The sequence below is a fragment of the Seriola dumerili genome, unplaced genomic scaffold (assembly GCF_002260705.1).
Source record: "Seriola dumerili isolate Sdu_G_001 unplaced genomic scaffold, Sdu_1.0 BDQW01001125.1, whole genome shotgun sequence".
Lineage (NCBI taxonomy): Eukaryota > Metazoa > Chordata > Actinopteri > Carangiformes > Carangidae > Seriola > Seriola dumerili.
In genome coordinates this window covers 362,411-380,819 of record NW_019175380.1, presented here as the reverse complement: position 1 = coordinate 380,819, position 18,409 = coordinate 362,411, and the positions used below count along the sequence as shown (strand labels likewise).

General features: G+C 40.9%; 1 protein-coding gene across 1 annotated transcript in view; it reads right to left on the bottom strand.

Moving 5' to 3' along the window:
• Positions 1–1,369: 1,369 nt before the first annotated feature.
• lrch1 (leucine rich repeats and calponin homology domain containing 1) overlaps positions 1,370–18,409 on the bottom strand; it is an 81,697-nt gene continuing 64,657 nt past the window's right edge. Inside the window, exons 16-19 of the mRNA XM_022767264.1 lie at positions 14,303–14,412; positions 13,582–13,719; positions 12,706–12,783; positions 1,370–2,543 (exon numbers count right to left, since the gene is read on the bottom strand). Of these exons, the coding sequence (XP_022622985.1) occupies positions 2,430–2,543; positions 12,706–12,783; positions 13,582–13,719; positions 14,303–14,412 (440 nt within the window). The 3' untranslated portion in view covers positions 1,370–2,429. The remainder of the gene's footprint in view (positions 2,544–12,705; positions 12,784–13,581; positions 13,720–14,302; positions 14,413–18,409) is intronic.

Here is an 18,409-nt window from a genome sequence, read left to right as displayed (position 1 = left end):
GCACTGTGGGTAATGTAGGCGCCAGGAAGAAGAAAAAATGACTTCTTTTGTTCTGCTGCATCGATTTTGGATCTGTAGATGTAAATGTTTTTTCTATCTTAACTCTATAACAGTGACTAACTTTAGTTTCTATGTATCTCCCTCACTAAGTTCAAAGTTTACACACAGCTGCTGCAACAGGCTGCTGAGCTTTAACTGCAGGTTTAACTGAAGTTTTAACTGCAGCTTTAACTGCAGGTTTAACTGAAGTTTTAACTGCAGCTTTAACTGAAGGTTTAACTTAAGGTTTAACTGCAGGTTTAACTGAAGGTTTAACTTAAGGTTTAACTGCAGGTTTAACTGAAGGTTTAACTACAGCTTTAACTGCAGGTTTAACTAAAGGTTTAACTGAAGGTTTAACTGCAGGTTTACCTGAAGTTTTAACTGCAGCTTTAACTGCAGCTTTAACTGAAGGTTTAACTAAAGGTTTAACTGCAGGTTTAACTGAAGGTTTAACTGAAGGTTTAACTGCAGGTTTAACTGAAGGTTTAACTAAAGGTTTAACTGCAGCTTTAACTGTGGGTTTAACTGAAGATTTAAGCTCACAGACTCACAGATGCGAGTGAGGAAAGACCCAGAACCAGTTTCAGAGGCTTGATAAACACAGATTAGTGCCCCCCCTCCCCCCGCCACAGCACAGACTCAGACCTGGGTCAGGGAGATGCAGAGAGCTCCACACAAAGTCAAACATTTATAAAACATACACAATTATACCTAAAATATATTAGAGAAAAATATTTTTGGGATGTGTACAACAACCCAAACACATGATTTCAGCTTCTCTTTATATTATAAATATCTTTATGTTTAAATACAAATTGTGGTTAAAAGTCGTCGCCCTCTGTGTTAAGACTTTTGGTTTTATTCTCTTCAGGGAACTGAGAGCATCACGCTAAATACTCACACAGTAACACGTCACCTGAAACCTCAGTAGAAAAAAATCTATAATCAATGATCTGGTTTGTAAAATTACAGACTGCTTGATTGGAAACAGGTGAAGGGATGAAGTTGGTGCTGCTACGGCTGAATGGTTGAGACTGAATGCTAGTGAAGCCAAAGTTCTGCACGGAGCGCTAATTCAGATTCAAATACCAATCAAAAAATAAAATAAAAATCTGCTTATGTTATAACAGAGTATTAGGGCCATGGGTTATGAACAAAAACATGAGTCTCAAAATGTCATATCAAAGAAAAATATGTAAAATTATAAGAAAAAATTTAAAAACAAATTGTAAAAAATATTACGACAAAATTCAGGAATTAATTAATTTTAGGAGAAAAAGTCAGTTTTACAGAATGAAATCTTGAAATACTGTAATTTTTTCCTAATTATGACTTTGTCTAATACGATTGATCTATTTTCTCTGAATTAAAAATCTATTCTTACTTTTTTTGAAACTATTTGGACCAGTGGTCGGCACGTGAGTGTTTTCTAATCCATTAGGTGTCAGATCATAATCAAAGGCTAATTAAAAAATTAATTGATAAAAAATTAAACTTGAATTTACTTTGTTACTGTGGAGACGTGGAGCTGTGGCCCACAGTCACATACTATACGTTTGACAACAGAAACTTCGGAACTTCCTGTCAGAACTTTTCACAATAAAAGCTTGAAATAAAGCGTTGCTGCCAAAAAAACAAAAACAAAAGAGAACGAGGAAGTGATTCTCTGTGGATAACTGTTGCTGCCATGATGTGTTTCATTACCAGGAGCTGTGCAGCCTGATGTGACTGTTTGTCTGTCAATCACTCTCAACATGAATAAAAGTAAAATGAGCTTCTTCAGGTGGAGTTAGATTCTCTTTGAACATTATAGCTAAATCTGAATATCAAAATAATCTGACGGGCAGGATATTGTCGCTGCAGGCCACCAGTGGCCGACCACTGGTTTAGACTTTATTCTTGAAATGAAAGATTTTCCCCTCCCACGTCACCGTGGCCCTGATACTGTGTCAGAACCTTTTGGTACCAACTGGTGTAGGAATTTTTTAATCAAGAAAAAAATAAAATAAAACAAAGTGGAGTTGTTTTGATGCCCTTCAGTTTGTATCTGCTTGTTTTGTGTTCACCTGAAGACGTGGATGTTAGAGTTGATTTTTCACTCACACCCTGAAACTGATATAAAACACATCATTTACCTACGACCGGTCAAACACTGGTCAGTTTTGGCTCCTTTGTCACTAAATTAATTCAGTTCCCTCTCGTGAATTAGTAAATGAATCCACCTCTGATCGTTTAGTTCCCTTAACACCTTTAAATAGAAGAAATCACTCTGTTACTGAGAGGGAGGCGGAATGAGCACAGAGGCGTGTCGTGGCGTCCGGCGTGTCGATCCAGGTGTGCGTCTGTTGTACGTGTCAGTCAGAGGAAGCGCCGCCCGTCTCTGCCGCTCACGTCAGGAGGGCGTGTTTGGAGGAGGCCTCGTCCACCAGGGCCTGCACCGTGATGCTCACCTTCACCAGGCCCTTCTCCTCCAGGATGTGGTGAGGGAGACACAGTTTGTCCTGGGAGAGCAGAGTCAGAGGGACGGAGGGAAGGACGGAGATGGAGGAGAGGAAGAGGGAAAAACAAGACAGCAGGCCAAGCACAGGATTTAGTCACAATGCTCAGAAATGTTCAGGTGTTCATGTACAATGTGTGAAGACCTCCAACTGTCTCGTCTTCATTCGTCTTCAGGGGAAAACCTTAGATTAAAGGAATAGTTCAACATTTTGGGGAATATACACTATACTAATTTTCTTTCTTGCTGAGAGTCAGATGTCTGTTAAATATGAAGCTACCATCAGGAGGCAGTTAGCTTAGCTTAGCATAGAGTCTGGAAATTGCTCCAAAGATAAAAAAACAAAAACAAAACACGGTTGTATCCCTCCACCAACCAGCGAAGTTACAGGAAATACGGTCACAGTCTCTCCTTCCTGAGTTACAGCGTTGAATAATGGTCAGAAGTGTTTTTGCAGAACTTTATGATGTCACAGTGAAGTTGAGCTTTGACCTTTTGGATATAAAATGTAATTACTTTATTTTATCCCTATAGACATTTGAGTTAAATTGTTTCATAATTAGTGAATGAATTTGTGAGTTATGGCCAAAAACTTGTTTAGTGAGGTCACAGTGACCTTTGACCTTTAACCACTAAAATGTAATCAGTTCATCCTTGGGTTTGTGCCAAATTTGAAGAAGTTCGGTCACTGTGTCTCCTGACTGTCGCTGGTGCGGGGGAATAAAAAAGAAAAAGAAAAATCTGTCGGGCAGCACATCTAGAGTTCGTTACTCATAAATTGTTCATCAGTACAAAAACACAAAGAGTAAAAACACCAACTTGTTATGTTCTGGACTATCTCTTGGCTCGAGCTTCATGACGGACAGATATGAGAGTCGTGTTGCTCCTCTCATCAAACTCTCAACAAGAAAGTGAATAAGATAATTTCCTTAAGTGTCGGATCTTTTCTTCAAGACCTGGTTCAGGTCTGGTTTTCACTTGTAGTTTCCTTTAAGACTTTATAACCTCTACTTTAGAACAATGACGCTGTAGAACAGACAACATGCCTGAACTGCATTTATTACCTCTGACTTTCACACCGTCAAATATCATACACAAGGCTTTAAAAAAATCCTCCTCCCACGGGAAGTCCACCCACATCAGCACAAAGTTAACACATCTGTGCAGAGAATGAGGCAACTGATGTAACTTACAGCTCGAATTAATTCACAGAATATGAATAAATTAAACTGAACAATATAAATCATCACATTCATACATGCGGTCACAGAAATTTACATTTTATCAGCAGCTTACACTCGTTCATGTCAAATATTCTGTGTTGTACACGTCATAAATACAAGGCGTTTTCTGTTTCCGTGTCATCAAACCATAAAGTGAACGCATCTGTATTCATTCAGTTTCTGTGAATTAGTCCAGGAACCAGCTGTCAGGCAGAATAAAGTTTTTAAAGTTGCAGTGGGAACAGGAAATATCTACGGAAGCCCTGAGAGGAAAGTGAGAAAAAATAAATTCAGCTTATCCATTTTTGGATGCAGTGACTTAAGAAGAGGTGGAAAAAGGTTTTGCCAGAATAATCTTACTGAAGTTCCTTAAAAAATCTTTCATCTGTGAAACAAGTGAAAAATGTGAAAAAGAAGTGTTGTTGTTGTAATACTCATTTCAGCCACAAGAGGGTGATGTACACTACTCACAGGTGATTTTTAATTTCTCTGTGTATTCTAAACACAAGGTACATATGTACTGTGTGTTAGGATGTTGTGTAACATTAGTCATGTCTTTTTTTGGCTATAAATGTATTTTAATCTGGGCTAATATGACGTTAGCGTTAGCTATGCTAATGGTATCCATTAGCCCGCTAGCTAGCAAGTGCAAAACATATCATTCATGTCTAATAAACCGCTACAACCTAGGTTGAGTTGACTGCATTGCTAACATTAGTTTACTGTAACGTGGTCATAATAACAGAGATGGGATGTTTTATCAATAAAGATTAAAAAAAAACTTATCACTAGGACATTTGGACAGTTGCTAAGAGAATATGATAATTTTGTACTTTTAATAATAACTATACAAAACACTTTAGACACATCTTGATTTTGGTAATTTATTAGATATAGAATTGGTTGCTGTTTATTGAATATTGCTAATGCTAACGGCAGATTAATGCTGATTACAATTTACATTTCTAGCCAAAAGAAAGACATGACAGTAATGTCACATAACTTGCTAACACACAATAAACTTACCTCATGTTCAGAGTGGATGGAGAAATAAAAAGCCTCTTGTGGCTGAAATGAGTATTACAACAACAAACAAAGAACAGACTTTTTTTTCACCTGTTCTCACTGGCCCCTCAGGGCGTTCGTAAATATCAATATTCCTCAGTTTTCCTCTCAGTATACAAACAGAGCGCTATGCTGCTAATCTTCTACGTATCAAACCCTCTAAGATAAACATCTTAAGAAGACTAATATTGATCTAACTCCATAAACTCATCTAATGTCTATAGCCCTTCAAATATTCTCCAAAAACAGTCACATTGCATATCAGGATACAGTCGAGTTAGCTGATGTCAATTCAAAAGAAGTTTAAATTTCATTTAAATAAACAAATAAATAAAATCCACATTTTTCAAAACTTCATACTCAAATAACTTAAATAATTAGACACAAAATAACATCCGACTGATTTAAATAATCAATAACTACTGAAATATGGCTTCCGTTTACTCTTCATAATCACAACTTGGAAAAATACTGTTTGTGCAGCTCAATAGTGATGAGTCACTGAACACGTCCATTCAGGGATCATGTGCTTATGTAGTTTAATGTTGGTGAAATTACGGGAACCACCATGAAAACACAACATCCAGTCTGTAACTATCGCCACTCTGAAGCTTCAGTTTCTAACTGTGCAGGCAATTATCTGATAGTCAAAGTTAAATATTGGCGGAATGAAAACTTTCTTATTGGCTTTTCTGAAAAATATCTTTGCAGTGATAAAACAGGGGCTTCAGCAGAACCATCTGGAGGTCATACTGGAGGTCTTCAGCTCTTCAAGAGGTCTGATCGTAATCCAGAAACTACGACACGGTGGTGTCTGAATAATTTGGCAGACATGTTTAATTCCTGTCTGATCAAGGGATTTTCTGAGTCAAAATATGTCTAAGTTCAAAAGATTAAAAATGAATTTTTTAGATTTCTAGGTTATATATAAACAACTGAAATATTAGCACACTAGCTAAAGTGTCTATCAAAAACTCATCCTTTACCATGTTAACATTAATGCTTGATTGGTATTTATCAAGCTTATTGTTAGCTTTACTGAGCGAACTCTTCCCAAACTACAAAGTTTGAAGAAGATATGATGATGATATGAAGGGTATTTATTCAGCCCATGGTGGGTTTTAATGTCCATGTTATGTCATCAGCATTGGTTGATTAGGAGGGTCGCTGTGTATTTCCATTTTTCACAAATCCATAAATTGAACCTTAAACTTTGAATCTGTCACATAATGTGGAGGTTTCAGCTTAATCATTAATGTGGTTCAGTGGCAAAGAAACTGCTTTTTTAGTACTTTAAGAAATTGAATATTGTACATGTGAACCTACATTTGAAAACATACTATAACACTTTTTTAAAATTTACATCCTAACTAAATGGTTTTGACAACAGTTCTAGTTGTTATACATTTAGACCTTTGCCTCCAGCCCATTGTCCACCAGGCCTCCATGATGGCTGCTGAGAGATTTGTACCAGAGTAAACTGGAGCCAACGAAAGCCGGAGATATACTTGCTTTTCAACCACGTGTTCATACCGACAACCGGATGCATCGTGAACGTAATCATTCAATACTAAACAAGTTACTGGAGGATTCTTCTAGCTAATCAATTAGCTTAGTCATTTAGCTTCTCCTGTTAGCCTTTCTGTGACACTCTGGACCTTCAGTGCTCTAAAACCAGGCTAAACATGGGATGTAAGTGGGTTTTAACATCACTGGAGGCCTATTAATTAAGGGCTACTAAGATATGAAATTAAGGAAATGCTTTATTATTTTCCCTGTGACACACACCGAGTTTGCCGTCCCTACGCTGCCCCTGGTGTTCATGTGCATATTGCATCTTTCACACGTCTAGCGTTACATTCTGATGTGAACAAACGCCGCTCCAAACGGACCGAGGACATGCGAGGCAGCCGTCATGCAAATGCGTAGTTAAAAGTAAGTATATCTCTGCTTTAAGTCAAATATTATTGTCAACTCAGTAACACCAGGCTACTCTATGCTAAATACTGTACACTATGAACAGTATTAATTTATAACTGCATCAGTAATCTGAACACTACCACTGACTCTGCTTCGTCAGCGAGGAGGTGTAAATACTGGAACAGTTTTAGATCTTGTTATCTCTCTTTTTTACACATAAGACGGTGATTTTGTTAAACTGTAACTTTTTTTATTGGCTCCAGAACGTTAACAAAACAAAGCCCCTCTCAGTCCTGCTCAGGTCAGATGTCCTTGTTGTACAACATGTTGATAAGACATCAGTGACTTCACGTAACCTGCTGATTTCACACGTCCTTGCTTCTGTTAGGAGTTTCAATGTCAGTTTATTGCGAAGACACAAAAACATGTCTGATGGGAGCTGATTGTTTCCAAACGGGTGAAGAAGAAGAAGAAGAAGGAGGAGAAGAAGAAGAAAATCAAACATGGAGTAGAAGGTGAGGAGCAGAGACGTCAGCTCATGCTGAGGCTGCATTCGTCTCACATGGGACGGACAGAGGATTTACTGATCTGGTTTATTCTGGTTATGGAAGTTTTACTGATCCCACACAGGGAAATTAAAATGGCATGAAATTAGATTTTAGAAATCCGTTTGGTCTTGTGTAAATCGTAACCATCTGGCTCACATTTGTTCACAGGAATGTTGAAGGAAAAGCTCACATTTTATCAAGTCTAATGTAAGACAACACTCACATGCCCGTATGTGCACTGAAAGCATTAATGGTCGCTGTAACTGCCCATAGTGGCAGCAAGGAGAAATTCAATATAAGTGATGGGTGACAGAATCCACAGGTTTCGTTCTGTGCAAAAATACATTAAAAAAATCAGGTGAGAATCTTACACAGTTACAGTCCTGCACTGTGTCCACAACAGCTCAGCAAAACTGTAGCTGCATTTCCATCCAAATCTAGTGCAAAATTTAGCCCATTTCCATCCACTCATGTCGAGTGAATATGAGTAGAAGAAGATGAGGTCATTAAAAGATCCAGTCGAAGCTCAAACAACGGAAAACCAGGTGGAAAAGACAGGCAGTAACCTCAGGGGCTGAAACATGAAGCCAACACGGAAGAACCAAAACCTGCAGTTCCTCTAATAACCACTAGAGTCTGGCTCCAACAGTGAGTCAGTCCCCGTAGACTCCCATGTTAAAATGTCCAACTTTACAGCAGAAATCAACATGTTTACAACCTGGTACAAAAACAGTTTTGGTCTCTAGAGCTAATTTCCTCCTTCATGACACCTGTTTATATAACTCACCTGTTTACATTTTATTAAGGACTAAAGTTATGAAGAATTGAGGGCGTGGCCTCTCTGAGTGACAGGCAGGTGAGCGTATGCACCAAAGTCTCAGCTCCACACACTCCCCTCCTCTTTGCTCATTTTTAGATTAGCTGGGAGTTAGGGGGCGGAGTCAGGCACTGCCAAGATGGCAACGGTGGAGCAGCTCACTCTGAGCTTCAAAACCGCTCTTCAGAAACCTGTGGGTGATGTCATGGAGACTACGTCCATCTTTATTTACAGTCTATGGGAAAACGTTATGGAAATCTGACAGTTCTGTTTGTTTCATATTTTAGTCTCATGATTCATGTTCATCAAGGTTTATTCACTAACTCTGTTTCTTTTCCACCTCATCAAAGCATAAAAACGATCTTGTCAGTGAAGAGGGATTTCCATAGAAAAACACTAACTTTAGAAAACACGCAATTGATTTAACTCACAGTTCAGCTTCAGATAAACTTTAAGAATCATTTTGACACAGAACGACGACTGTGGATTTTTCATGGACGGATCATTACAGCAACTCATGTTTCATTTTGAGCATGATTATTCCCATGTGACATAAATGCAGCAGAAGTAAGGAGGAGGAGCCTGCGCAGAACAAGGGTGGGGCTAGCAGGTGACTGACAGGAGGCAGTTGTCACGGTTACGTCAGCTCGCTCCAGCTATAGGCCACAAAGAGCAGAACTAGGCAGAGGATGTGAACCAAGCTTGAGCCGACAATGTCCCAGATTTGCCAGGCGGGGGGCGGGGTTTGAGTGGTGACAGAAACCAACGAGGGAGTCTCTGACACCCCGGAGGAGGCGGGGTTTGGAGTCGAGACCGGCCCTTCCCGCTTCCTGTCCAGAGATCTTGTATCCAAGGCAACCAGCGCCCGAAGCGTGGCGCGAACTGGCTGCAGGCGGCACTGGATGATGTCGTAGGGCGAACAGAGGGAAGACTGGCACCCCAATTAGAAAGGGAGGAGGAAATACATGAAGGAAGGGAAGGAGGAATAAATGCAATAAAAGAAGGGGAGATGGTGGGAATGAAACGAGGGAGGGAAGAGAGGAAGCAAGGGAAGAGAAAAGGAGGGAGGGAGGAAGAGAATAAAGGAGGGAGTGAAGTGAAAGAGCAGGAAACAAAGGCAGGAAGGAGATGAGAGAAGATAAGAGAAAAAACAGTTCGAAAACAGATGAACAATAAGGAGGGAGGAAAGTTGGAGGAAAAGAAGTGCAAGAGTTTAAAAAAGTTCAAAAAAGATAATGGTGAGAGAAGGAGGCAAGAAGAAGAAGAAGGGAAAAAAAAGAATGAAGAGGAAGGAGGTGAAGGAAACGGAGATGAGAAAGAGGAGAGAGGAAGGATGGAGATAAAGAAAAAAAAGTTCAAGCAAGAGGGGAAGAATAAACAGGAAGAGGATGGAAGAAGAGGTGAAGAGGGGAGGAGAGGAGGAGAAAGAGAAAAAGCAGGAAAAAACAGGAGGAAGAGGAGGAGAGATGGAGGAGATCGGAGGTGAAGAAGAAACACGATGATGGTGAGACGGAAACAAGAGAGAAAGATCAAAAGAAAAGAAGGATGAGGGGAAAAAGGAAATGAAGATGGAACAAAGATGAAGGAGGAGGAAACAGGGAGGAAACAAGAAGGAAACAAGGAGGAAACAAGGGGATAAGTAAAAGATGGAGGGACAGTTGGAGGTAAAGAAAAAGGGTGAAAGAAAAGAACAAGGGATGAGAGAAATATTGTCCCAGAAGGAAGATGAAGAAGTATGAAAAACCAGGAGAAGGAGGAGGTGAAGAAAAAGCAGATGATGGGGAGAAGGAAACAACAGAGAAAGAAGAATAAAAACGAGAAAACAGGTGGATGTGGAAAAGAAGGAGAGAGAAAAGAAGGGAGGAGGAAGCGTTTACATCCAAAAAAAAGAGAAAGGAGGATGAAAGAAAAAGAAGGGATGAGTGAAATATTCTCCACAAAAGACAAAGAAGAACCAAAAACCAGGAGACGGAAGAGGAGGAGAAAAGGAGGAGATTGGAAGTGAGGACGAAACAGAGGATGTTAAAAAACAAATGAAGGACGAGAGAAAAACAATAGAGGTGGAAGTAGATGAAGGAGGAAAGAGGGAAAAAGAGAGAAAGAAGAAACAGGTGTGAGAGAAAAAGAAGAACATGAAAGGAGGTAAGAGGAGGAGGAAGAGAAGGAAGAGGAGGAGGAGGAGGAGGAAGTGGAAGAGGAAGAGGAGGAGGAGAAAGAGGAAGATGTGGTGCGATCCAGCCGGAAAGTAAAAAGAGAAAGAAAGAAAAGGCAGGAGGTTACCCGATGGACACAGAGGTCAAAGGTCACAGATAAGAGTGTGAGCTGGTGGGGTGAGGCGGGGCAGAGGTGGAGGCAGGCAAGGGGTTACCATGGCAACAAGAGGGGCTGCTTGCTGAGAGAGGACGGAGAGACTCTGACTCTCTCTCTCTCTCTCAGGAAGCAGACCATAATGAGGAGGTGAGGTGGCTGATGGGAAAGCCAGTGCAGTCAGCCAGCAGCGCAGCACGTTAGCATAGAAGCGGTTAGCATGTTAGCTCGGAGAAGCTTTTAGCAGAAGCGGTCGGTGAGGGCTACAGGCAGCCGGCCAGTAAGCAACAGAGGCTGGACACAGTCAGCAAGCAGCAGCAGAGATGGAGGTCAAAGGTCAACCAGGTAAACAGCTCAGATCCAGAATAATAACGGAGCAGATATGAAGAAAGAAACTTTAAAATGATAATTAACGTGGTCAGATAAAATATAAAAACACAAACACATATAATAAAACGATCATTTTTAAAGTAGCAAATAATCCTGACTGACAAATTCCACTTGTAAAAAATGTCACCTTCAACTCTGTAACATTCACCTTCATATAAAAACTCAAAACTTGATTCACTTCCTGGTTTAAAGACAGATGATATGAACTCAAGTTATTAATGAAAATGAGTTATTATGGTCCAAATGACCAGCAGTCACCAGCTTAACTGCCTGTCTCTCTTTGATCGGTCCCCACTGGTAGGAGGATTTTGTTTCCTTTGCACAGAGCCATGCTAGCTGTTTCCCTTTGTTTCCAGTCTTTATGCTAAGCTAAGCTAACCAGCTGCTGGCTGTATCCCGGAAGACTAGTACCTCACCTAACTCCAAAGTGAAAGTCTATTTCCTGAAATGTTGAACTATTTCTTTCAGATTATCTTTGATTTTCTCTCTCCAGCAACCGTATTTCCCAGAATGCACCAGTCAGAGCACGTGAACAGTAACTGGACAGATTCAGGACAGTTGCTGCATCTGCACCGAGAAACCATGTTCTCCTTGCGGTCCGCACGATGCCACGAGCACATTTAAAAACTCACACACACACACACGCACACGCACACGCACACCCACACACACACGCACACAGTAAACCCAGTGTGTTTCAGACTGAAGCTGCCGTCCTGATGATGGAGGAAGCTGGAAGCCACAGGCAGCGATGACAGCGGTGATGAATCAGCGTTACATGTCAACATTAATGACCGAGTTTAAAAGCGATGACAACAAAAAGGAGGCAGGTAGGAAAATGAAACCACACCTGGGAAAAGGCTGAATGCTCCTCGAGTTTTGATTTCAAGGATAGATATAGACTTATTCTCCCAGGGAGTCGGTTCAGATTTTCTTTTTGATTTTAAAAGACGTTTTTCAGGATTATTTAATTCAAGATCACATGACAGAAACGTCGGACCATCAGCCTTCCTCCCAGATCTGGTTCACAGTTTAGTGTTGTCATCAGTGTCCTGCAAAAATCCTCAGTTTCAGTTTCCATCTCACTCACCAACATGAATTGTAAGATAATTAAATCTGCAAATGTTGCATTGACATTAATGTAAAGATTTCTGTCTTTATTTTGCAGGACACCTTCACAGCTTCTTCTACCGCTTCTGTAGAATAATTGGTCGACTGAAACCATGCTGACAACAAAGTATGACAGCTGGATCTCAGGGGAGTTACTCTGATGAACTGGGGGTGTGTTTTCAGGTTGGAGGTTGCCGGTTCAAATCCCTGCACTGATTGGCAGAATGTCCTTCAGCAACACAGAGGCTGCATCCATTCATCTCTTATAAACTATGTTGATTCAGTGCATCCTTCCCCTGACGCTGAGCCCTGTTTTCTCTGCTTATTTCACATTTTGCCACATGTGCGCCATTGAAAGTTAGCCCGAATTAGCATTTAGCAGCTCCTGTTTGCAGTGCACACTTGTATGTACACACACCTGTCACTGCATCACTGTGATACGGAAGAAAACTTCAAAACATGATGATTCTCAAGGAAGTTCTGCAGGTATAAGGAGCATTTTTTCTATGATTTCAAAGGAGATTTATGGACATTTAGATTATGATATCATTGGAAAGTGTAAGTTACCATAAAGGTAAAAATATGTGTGTCACATTTGACTGGTTCAGGACTTAAAGTCTGTCAGAAAGTCTCTGGTGTTTGGTATCACACCAGAATATTTCTTTGTGGTGAATTTTTGGAGACATAAGAACAAACTTAGAAACGACCCCCAGTTCAGAGAGGCGACGGCTCTGCTGTCAGAGCACTAACAGGGTGGAGGTTATTGGATACAGGGTCATGTCTTACCTCAGGTACACCGATCTTTCTGCAGGCGTCCAGGAAGTTCTCCACGTTCCTCCGACACTTGGCCATGCTGAGTTTGGGCTGGAAGCACAAAGTCGCACAACGTGGCATTTACACAACAGTCATCATTTTCAAGTGTCAAGGTTATCGTTAACTAAAACTAACAACATAAAGAAAAAGAATAGATTTTCAAGTATCAAGTAGTGTCAAATATTTTATTGTTAATTAGCTGCAGTGATGAGCCGCAGAGCTGCAGCTGGACAGTCCAGTTCATTTTGAGTTGGTTCAGAATCTGGTTCAAATCTCTAGAGTTTGTTGTTTTTTTAGTTTTTTTCTCAGACTGACTCGACCTGCGTCTCGCCTCAGAAACACAGTTACACACATTTTACACTTAAAGCTGCATCTTGTGTCGAATGTTTACATGTTTGTGTCCATATCTACAGTTTATGTTGTTGTTGTTGTTGTTGTTGTTGTTGTGTCCAGTTGAGTTCTTCTGGTGAATGACACCGACACACTGACTAACACACATCTGTTACAGTTGTCTCTTGTGGATGTTGTTCATCTGTCCTCACTGAAAACATTTTTTAACGGTTTTTCTGACCTTTTTGAATCTTGCTCCAACAAATACCACATATTACAAAAACATTAAAACTAACATTGAAACTAATAAAAACTGTAACTGAAAACACAAAATAAAAAATAAAAACCAATGAAAAATCCAAAGCTATCATAACCTTGACTTGTCTGCTGCTTTAACAACAGAAAAATACTTTTTTACTGCAAAACAAACTCACCTCCAGTTCCATTGTCACCACTTTTACAAACTCTATCAGAGAGAAGCTGAGATAATGAATAAAAACAGATTCCTGTCAGACGTACCACTGCAGGTGAGGGGACGTGGATGCTGCCGACAGAGCGCGGGCGAATGTGATTGGCCAGATGGCAGAGCACGACGCCGTCCATCAGAGACGAGCCGAGGTCCTCGGGAAGTGCGACCTTCAGTCTGCTCTCGATGCTCTGAGGAACCAACAGCAACACAAACAGAAGGCTCGTCTTAAGGCTGAACCAGGAAGTCAGTCTGCAGAATCTGTATACGCTGCTATACTGTGCACCAAACATACTCTCATAGTGCACAGGTTCTTTACAGTTAGTATTTAATACATTATTGTACTGTACTGTTTTCTTCCAACAGGAAATTATGCAAAAGTCTGAATGGAGAGCGTTTGTTGTGTGGCTTTTCTGTTTTTAGCAGCGGTTCACAATCACCATTTCCCAAGAGCACTCCACCACCTGGAGCTAAAGGTCACGACTCGACAACAGAGTCCCTGCCTGAGTCCGGCAGGACAGAGAGGACTGAACACTAAAGCCGGATCCAGTGGCGACGTCTGCAAGAGTCTGTGTTTTATTGGGGGCAGCAGCCAAGTCTCTCTCCAACATTTAAGACCGGTCCAGTCCTGTTTTGTTGGGTTTTCTTTTTAAATGTTTACATCAAACTGCACAAAGGACGCACACTTAAAAGGCCAGTGTGTAGTAAAGAAGTGAGTGGATGTTTACAGCTGCTGTAAATGTAATGATCAGTAGTAATCAGTGTGTGTCTCACGTCTCTGAGCTGCTCCATCAGCTCCAGTTCCTCTCTGAGCTGCTCCATCTTCCTTCTCATGGTGAACTGAGGATCCACAGACTCCAGACTCTTGTGGCTCCGCAGGAACACTGCAACACAACAACAACAACAACAGCGACAACAACAACAGGACAGGTAAGGTTAGACTGAAACATTCACATGGACACAGTGACTTGGTTACAGTCTGAAACATATGAGTCTCATAGCGTCTCTCAGGCGGAGACGATTCATGATATCTGAGGAGAAAAGGATCAGGTGAGAAATCAGGACCTCTTCAACACCTGTCTGATGTCAGGAGCTCAAATACTACGAGTTCACATCAGGAAATAACCAATCAAATGGCTCCTTCATTTCAGAAGCAGACCAAAGTGACCTCTAATTCTTAGCCTCAGAGTGTAAATAAAGATGGACACAGCCTCTGTGACGTCACCCACAGGTTTTGAAGCTCAGAGTGAGCTGCTCCACTGTCACCACCTTGGCAGTGTCTGACTCCGCCTCCTAACTCCCAGCTAATCCAAAAATGAGCAAAGAGGAGGGGAGTGTGTGGAGCTGAGACGTTGGTGTATGTCTGTTTGTGGCAAGCGTACGCTCACCCACCTGTCACTCAGAGAGGCCACGCCCCCAATCCTCCATAACCTTAGTCCTTAATAAAATGTAAACAGGTGAGTTATATAAACAGGTGTCATGAAGGAGGAAATTATCTCTAGAGACCAGAACAGTTTTTGTACCAGGCTGTAAACATGTTTATTTCTGCTGTAAAGTTGGACATTTTAACATGGGAGTCTATGGGGACTGACTCACTGTTGGAGCCAGACTCTAGTGGCCATTAGAGGAATTGATTTTAACAGCTATAGCTAGTTGGCTAATCAATGTTAGCTCTGTTAGTTGACTGACTTTTTGTTTCCAGCTGATGTGTTTTAAAACCACAATCCTGTAAAAGGGTCTTAAATGTTCCCTAGATGGCTCCACACATGATATCATGCTATGCTAACACACTGAAGCTAAAGCTAACAGGTGCCAGGTAAAAACTCAGCGTGTGTTATCACACATCTAGAGGTTATATTAGCATTGTTTCATAAGAGTGTTTGAATGTGTAGTTGGGACACGCTTTACACTGAAGTATAGTAGTTATATTATTTATAGTTACAAATATAATCTGGTCATTTATTAAACATTCACTTTTCAACTGAATTTGATTTAATGTCAAAACCAAATCACCACATCATCAGTGATTCATGATAAAATAAAAGAAGAGGAACATTATCACAAGTTTTAATTTGAAAGGAAACGAATATCAGTTGTTTTTTTTTTCAGATCCTAGAAAACCTGAGAAAACTGAGACATAAAGAACTAAACATGAAATCCTGCTTGAGACTCTGTGTTGAGACGTCTCTGTGTGAGCAGCAGCTGGATGCAGAGAACCTCCATTAAAACCAGAGTAACAGAGGAAAGCGTGGACGTGGACACACTAACTAACGTCCTGTATATTCACTGACACAGAAAAAAAAAAAAAAAAAAAGCCGTTCTGCCATGAAAGATGTAGGAAGCTTATGTAAGCTCGAACATTGACGTGCACTCATGCAGTCAGAGCTCAGCGCTTTGTCACAGGAGCGGTCATGTGGACAAGAGTTCACCGCTGCGTTATAACAGCCTGAACACACACACACACACACACACACAGCTGATTGACGAGACATTCATCTATGTGATCACACACACAATCAGATAAACCTTACACCACCCGGCCGGAGAGAGAGGTTGCTGTGTGTCGAACATACACTACAAACTACACTGACACCAAGACAAGGATAAGAACTCAGAAACTGGAATCATGAAGCAGAATCAGATTCAGTAAAGTGTAAATGACGACAGTCTCCGAGACACACACACACACACACACACACACACACACACACACACCTCCTCAGTGTCCTATTTTCTACATACACAGCTTGTATCTGTGTAGTTCCTGGGAGTGGCCACAGGGGGAGCTACAGAGTCTCTGCAGGCTGTGGATGTGATGGTTTTGGTTTTCAAACACTTCATCCAGTGTTTTCCTACATAAAGACATTTTAAACTAAAACCTCTCTATGACTTTTTTTCAGAATAAATTTATATTCTAAAAATGTTCATAAGGAAAAAGGTTTTTTAATCAAAGACATTTAATCATAAATCTTAATTTCTCAATATCCAGTTGGAACTTATTTTTATAAATTTTGTCCTGACTTGTCTAATTCGAAAACAAACTTTGGCAATTTTCCGTTGAATATTTTAGAATTTCTTTTTTGGATAGTGAAACTGTATGATGAAAGTGAAACCTTCAAAATAAAATCGTGTTTATGGCTTGATACAGTTGGGTCAGAAGGGAAATGTGTTTTTGGTAGCAGGAGGAGAGAGAGTGAGGACATGGACCTGCAGGTGTTTCTCATCACCTCAGGTTCAGGTAGGAAGTTCATGAGACTTTTCAGGGAGGCGTCCTGAATTTACAGAACAGAGAAAAACCTGAGAACAAACAAGAATAAAGACTCAGTGATGAGTTTGTTTGTTTGACCCCAGATAATCCTGAGTGACGTTCAGTCCCTCTGCTGCACAGAGAGAGAGAGAGAGAGAGAGAGAGAGAGAGAGAGAGAGAGAGAGAGATGAGGGGAGATAATGAAGGGCAAATAGTTTTATCTCCACAGTTTTATCTTCTAGGTCAAATCATTTCACAAGCTGCTGCGCCCCCCCCCCCCCCCCCCCCCCCCCCCCCCCCCCACTCTTCATCCTTTTCTTCCTCCTCCTCTCTGTAAATGTCTTTCTGTCTCTCTGCCATCTGGACACTTTGAGCCTGCAGCACCTTGTGTCTGTGTCTCCTCCTCTGACGGGTCATTGTTTTTAAAAAGCCGGCTCACTGTGACGGACAGAGACCAGGTCAGTGTTTCACACGCAGAACCAAACGCAGACTGTGTTTCACGAGATCAGTCACTCAGCGGTGAACACAGCAGGTCTGCAGGTCTGGCCTGTAGGTTGACATGTGCACAATGACAAAGCTAACGCTACGTGCATTTCCAACGATTTTTTCAGTCTGTTTTAATTAAATTGGGTCGTTTGAACAGGATGTGGAAAGGGTTTTTTTTTTAACTCTAATTCAAACAGTGAACATGTAACTGTGTAACTGTAACCAAAAGCAGGATTAGCAGGTACAATGCTTAAAACGGCCACAACCATAGTTAAGTGTGTTAGCATGCTAACATTTGCTTATTAGCAGTAAACACAAAGTCCAGCTGAGGCTGATGGGAATGGTTTTGGTTTTGCAGGTATTTGGTCATAAAACAAAGAATTGGACAATGAAAAGTTTGACCTCATGAAAAAGAGGATCAGCAAGGTTGTTGGAGTTCATCCTCAGGGGAACACGAACGTCTGAATCAAATTTTATGGCAATAAATCAAATACTCATTGAGATATTTTACTAAAATTCAAAGACGTCAACCTCATGGTGGCGCTAGAGCGAAAGTCTGAGGATTCCCAAAGTAAGTAGGATTGATCCTCTGAGGACCATGAATCTCGTTACAACATGTCATGGTCATCCATCTGATAGTTGTTAAGATGTTCTGAGTCTGGACCAAAGCAGTACACCGACAGCAGCACTACCATCAATAAAGTCAGTGAAATTAAAAAGCAGTTTGATCACTGGATCATTTCCTGTTCGTACAAAAACAATAACGTGTGTTAATTTTCTTCGGTACAAACTCATGAAACTACTTTGTTTCAGCTGCTGCTGATGTTTACTGACGCAGACAGAAAGTAATCCTCTCCCATTCAATAATAATACAGATGGATGAGCTCGTTGTTATCTATCTAAGCCTTTTCCAGTGTAAACCTGCTCCTCGTCACCATGGTTACCGCCTGATTCTACAGCGATACACTGACACAGAGCCTTTACCTCTCTCTCTCTCTCTCTCTCTCTCTCTCTCTGCAAACAGATAACATCTCTGATCACAGAGCTGATCCGGCTGAAAATGACCTGTGTGTGCGTGTGTGTGTGCGTGTGTGTGTGTGTGCGTGTGTGTGTGTGTGCGTGTGTGTGTGTGTGTGTGTGTGTGTGTG